A 3,440-nucleotide genomic window follows, 5' to 3' on the forward strand; every position below is an offset into this window, starting at 1 on the left:
GCTTCAAAGGGCGTAAAGCAGGCAAAGCAATCCCAGAATCCTTTGTGACAAAGTAGTCATTTTGCATAAACTGAGGTTCATAAGGTTATGAATTTGGAGAAATGCGCAAAAGAGCCCCCCCTAGTGGCAATATTGATCGGCCTGCGGTGACAACAATGTCTGTTTCTCATCGACGTCACTATTAGACTCCTGGCATTGGTTCAGTGTAATTTGGCTGAGAGGGCGTTTTGAAGGATCCTCTCTCCATGTATTGGGAGCCATCTGGGAAAGTTCATGACTTGGAATCCGGGATTCTAGTTCTGTAGGGGTCAATGGGGACACAGCGGGAAGACTCTTCACATGACGTCATTTCAAAAAGAGGCGGATTTTGCGGTCTCCAAGAAGTAACCTTAAGGAAAGAGAAGAGGACAAGTTAGCACATGAGGTGTGAAGTGTTTCTTCATGGCATGGCGGTATTATTAGGTGACTATATGGTGGTATTATTTGGTCACCTTATGGTGGTATTTTTTGGTCACTGTATGGAGGTATTATTTGGTGACTGTATAGTGGTATTATTTGGTGACTGTATAGTGGTATTATTTGGTGACTGTATAGTGGTATTATTTGGTCACTGTATGGTGGTATTATTTGGTGACTGTATAGTGGTATTATTTGGTCACTGTATGGAGGTATTATTTGGTCACTGTATGGTGGTATTATTTGGTGACTGTATAGTGGTATTATTTGGTCACTGTATGGTGGTATTGTTTGGTCACTGTATGGTGGTATTATTTGGTCACTGTATGGTGGTATTATTTGGTGACTGTATAGTGGTATTATTTGGTCACTGTATGGTGGTATTATTTGGTCACTGTATGGTGGTATTATTTGGTCACTGTATGGTGGTATTATTTGGTGACTGTATAGTGGTATTGTTTGGTCACTGTATGGTGGTATTGTTTGGTCACTGTATGGTGGTATTATTTGGTCACTGTATGGTGGTATTATTTGGTCACTGTATGGTGGTATTATTTGGTCACTGTATGGTGGTATTATTTGGTCACTGTATGGTGGTATTATTTGGTCACTGTATGGTGGTATTATTTGGTCACTGTATGGTGGTATTATTTAGTCACTGTATAGTGTTGAAAGGTCAAAATACACAGAGCTGGATTGAGTGCTCGAAGAAAATACAGGGCACAAAATACTGTAGCATCTAGTGTCCAAATAATAATGCCATAAAGTGCCCCAACCAGACCACAATACAGTGTCCAAACAAAACCACCATGAAGCGCACAAACAACGCCATCATACAAACAATGGGTACTCTGGGCTACATTTGCGACAACTTACCCACAACACAATTTGTCATTGGTAGGGTACCACCATACAGAACCCAAATAATATAAACATAACATACCCAAATAATACAATCATGCAGTGCCGAAATAATATAACCTTACCATGCCCAAATAATACAATCATACAGTGCCAAAATAATATAACCTTACCATTACCAAATAACACAATTATACAGTGCCCAAATAATATCACCTTAACATGCCCAAATAATACCGCCATACAGCGACCAAATGATACCTCTATAAAGTGACCAAATAATACCACAATACAGTAACCAAATAATACCACTATGAAGTGACCAAATAATATGGCGGTATTATTTGGTCACTGTATAGTGGTATTATTTGGGCATGGTAAGGTTATATAATTTGGGCACTGTATGTTTGTATTATTTGGGCATGTTATGTTTACATTATTTGGGTTCTGTATGGTGGTACCCTACCAATGACTAATTGTGTTGTGGGTAAATTATCGCAAATGTAGCGATAATGTAAAGTACCCATTGTTTTTATGATGGCGTTGTTTGGGCGCTATATGGTGGTTTTGTTTGGACACTGTATTGTGGTCTGGTTGGGGCACTGTATGGCGTTATTATTTGGACACTAGATGCTACTGTATTTTGTGCCCTGTATTTTCTTCGAGCACTCGATCCAGCTCTGTGTATTTTGATCTTTACAACACTATAGTGAGTCCATGGGGCGAATATTACAATTTTGTGACGATTTGGGGCTAAGGGGGTGGATTATATGACCATACAACCTTTTGGAGCATAGATTGTTACTAACCTAACCCTGTGCCCATCTGACTACTGCAAGAAAAAATACTCAACTCTCTGGATGGAAAGTGGGAGATCAAATCCCTTTATCCACAGATGGAGGGAGGGGGGAGGAGAAAAGTTAAACCTTGGTCAAAATTGTATATTTACCTTACAACTCCTCCAACTAGCAGACCACCAATCATGGGTCCAACCCAGTATATCCAGTGATATTCCCAGAAGTTGGCTACCACAGCTGGACCAAAGGCTCTGGCAGGGTTCATGCAGGCTCCAGAAATGGCCCCTCTGCAATACACCAATGACAACATGTAAAAATCTGGAGATACAGGGGAAAGTGGGGACAGGGTTCATCCAACGCAATAGACAGAACTAATGCAAAATGGACTTGTGTGTAAAGTATGAGAACATCCACCTCAATATATTTCTATAGGGAGATATTAGTGGATAAGATGCCGGAGATATTAGTGGATAAGATGCAGTTTTTGGATTATCCTATGGCAGTGAGGAAGAGAATTCCAGAGAATTGGTGCAGCACGAGAGAAGTCCTGAAGCCGAGCATGAGAAACGATGATGTGGTAGGAGGGAAGAGGTTATATCTTGGAAATGTCAGAAGGATGTGAGGTTTGTAAAGTTAGGGCTAGTCTCATAGGCAGCCAGCTTAAAGATTTGAGCAGAGTAGAGCAATTCTTTTCCTTACCCAGCCAAGATGTCCACCGTCACAGTGAAGCCTATGCAGAACGGAGCCAGAGGAGTGCTGGTCTTCTTATTGATGGCTCCCATGCAAACAGCGAGCACCAAGAAGAATGTCATTATTATCTCAGCCCCAAGGGCACGTGGAATCTGGCTATCACTGGATACAACATTAAAAGAAGCTCCACCTGAACTTAAGTAATTGTTCTCCAACGTCAAGACCTGAGAAAAAATCGTATTAGGTGAGCAAACCAGATCTGCAGTACTTAACAGACATTACAGAATACTTTGTATAAAAAAAAGCACGTATGATAAGGAGCCCCCACCTCTTCCTTATGAATGTACTCCAGTTACAGTTAAAGCTGCATCATGCAGACATGAGCTCCTGCATATTGTTAGCAAACAGGAGAGCTGCTGATTTTTAAATGCTACTTTGGGTATGATTAGAGTAGAACACATGATCTATGTTTATGAACATTTTCTCTATATATAATACATACGGGTATTACAGAGACTTCTGACCTATTTGTGCCTATGTAGAATGTGTTATTATACCTTGGCGAGCGCTGCGCCAATCATCCCTCCGCAGAGTTGGCAAATCCAATATGGCACTACAAGTATAACATTGAGTCCT

At 40.7% G+C, this 3,440-nt stretch overlaps 1 protein-coding gene across 1 annotated transcript in view; it reads right to left on the bottom strand.

Moving 5' to 3' along the window:
* Positions 1–306: 306 nt before the first annotated feature.
* The window catches only part of AQP8 (aquaporin 8), an 8,952-nt gene continuing 5,818 nt past the window's right edge, over positions 307–3,440 (bottom strand). Inside the window, exons 2-5 of the mRNA XM_075831441.1 lie at positions 3,362–3,440; positions 2,814–3,028; positions 2,267–2,401; positions 307–388 (exon numbers count right to left, since the gene is read on the bottom strand). The exon at positions 3,362–3,440 is cut by the window's right edge and continues 48 nt beyond it. Coding sequence (XP_075687556.1) covers positions 346–388; positions 2,267–2,401; positions 2,814–3,028; positions 3,362–3,440 — 472 coding nt within the window. The 3' untranslated portion in view covers positions 307–345. The remainder of the gene's footprint in view (positions 389–2,266; positions 2,402–2,813; positions 3,029–3,361) is intronic.

The sequence above is a fragment of the Rhinoderma darwinii genome, chromosome 6, assembly GCF_050947455.1.
Source record: "Rhinoderma darwinii isolate aRhiDar2 chromosome 6, aRhiDar2.hap1, whole genome shotgun sequence".
In the NCBI taxonomy this organism is placed as follows: domain Eukaryota; kingdom Metazoa; phylum Chordata; class Amphibia; order Anura; family Rhinodermatidae; genus Rhinoderma; species Rhinoderma darwinii.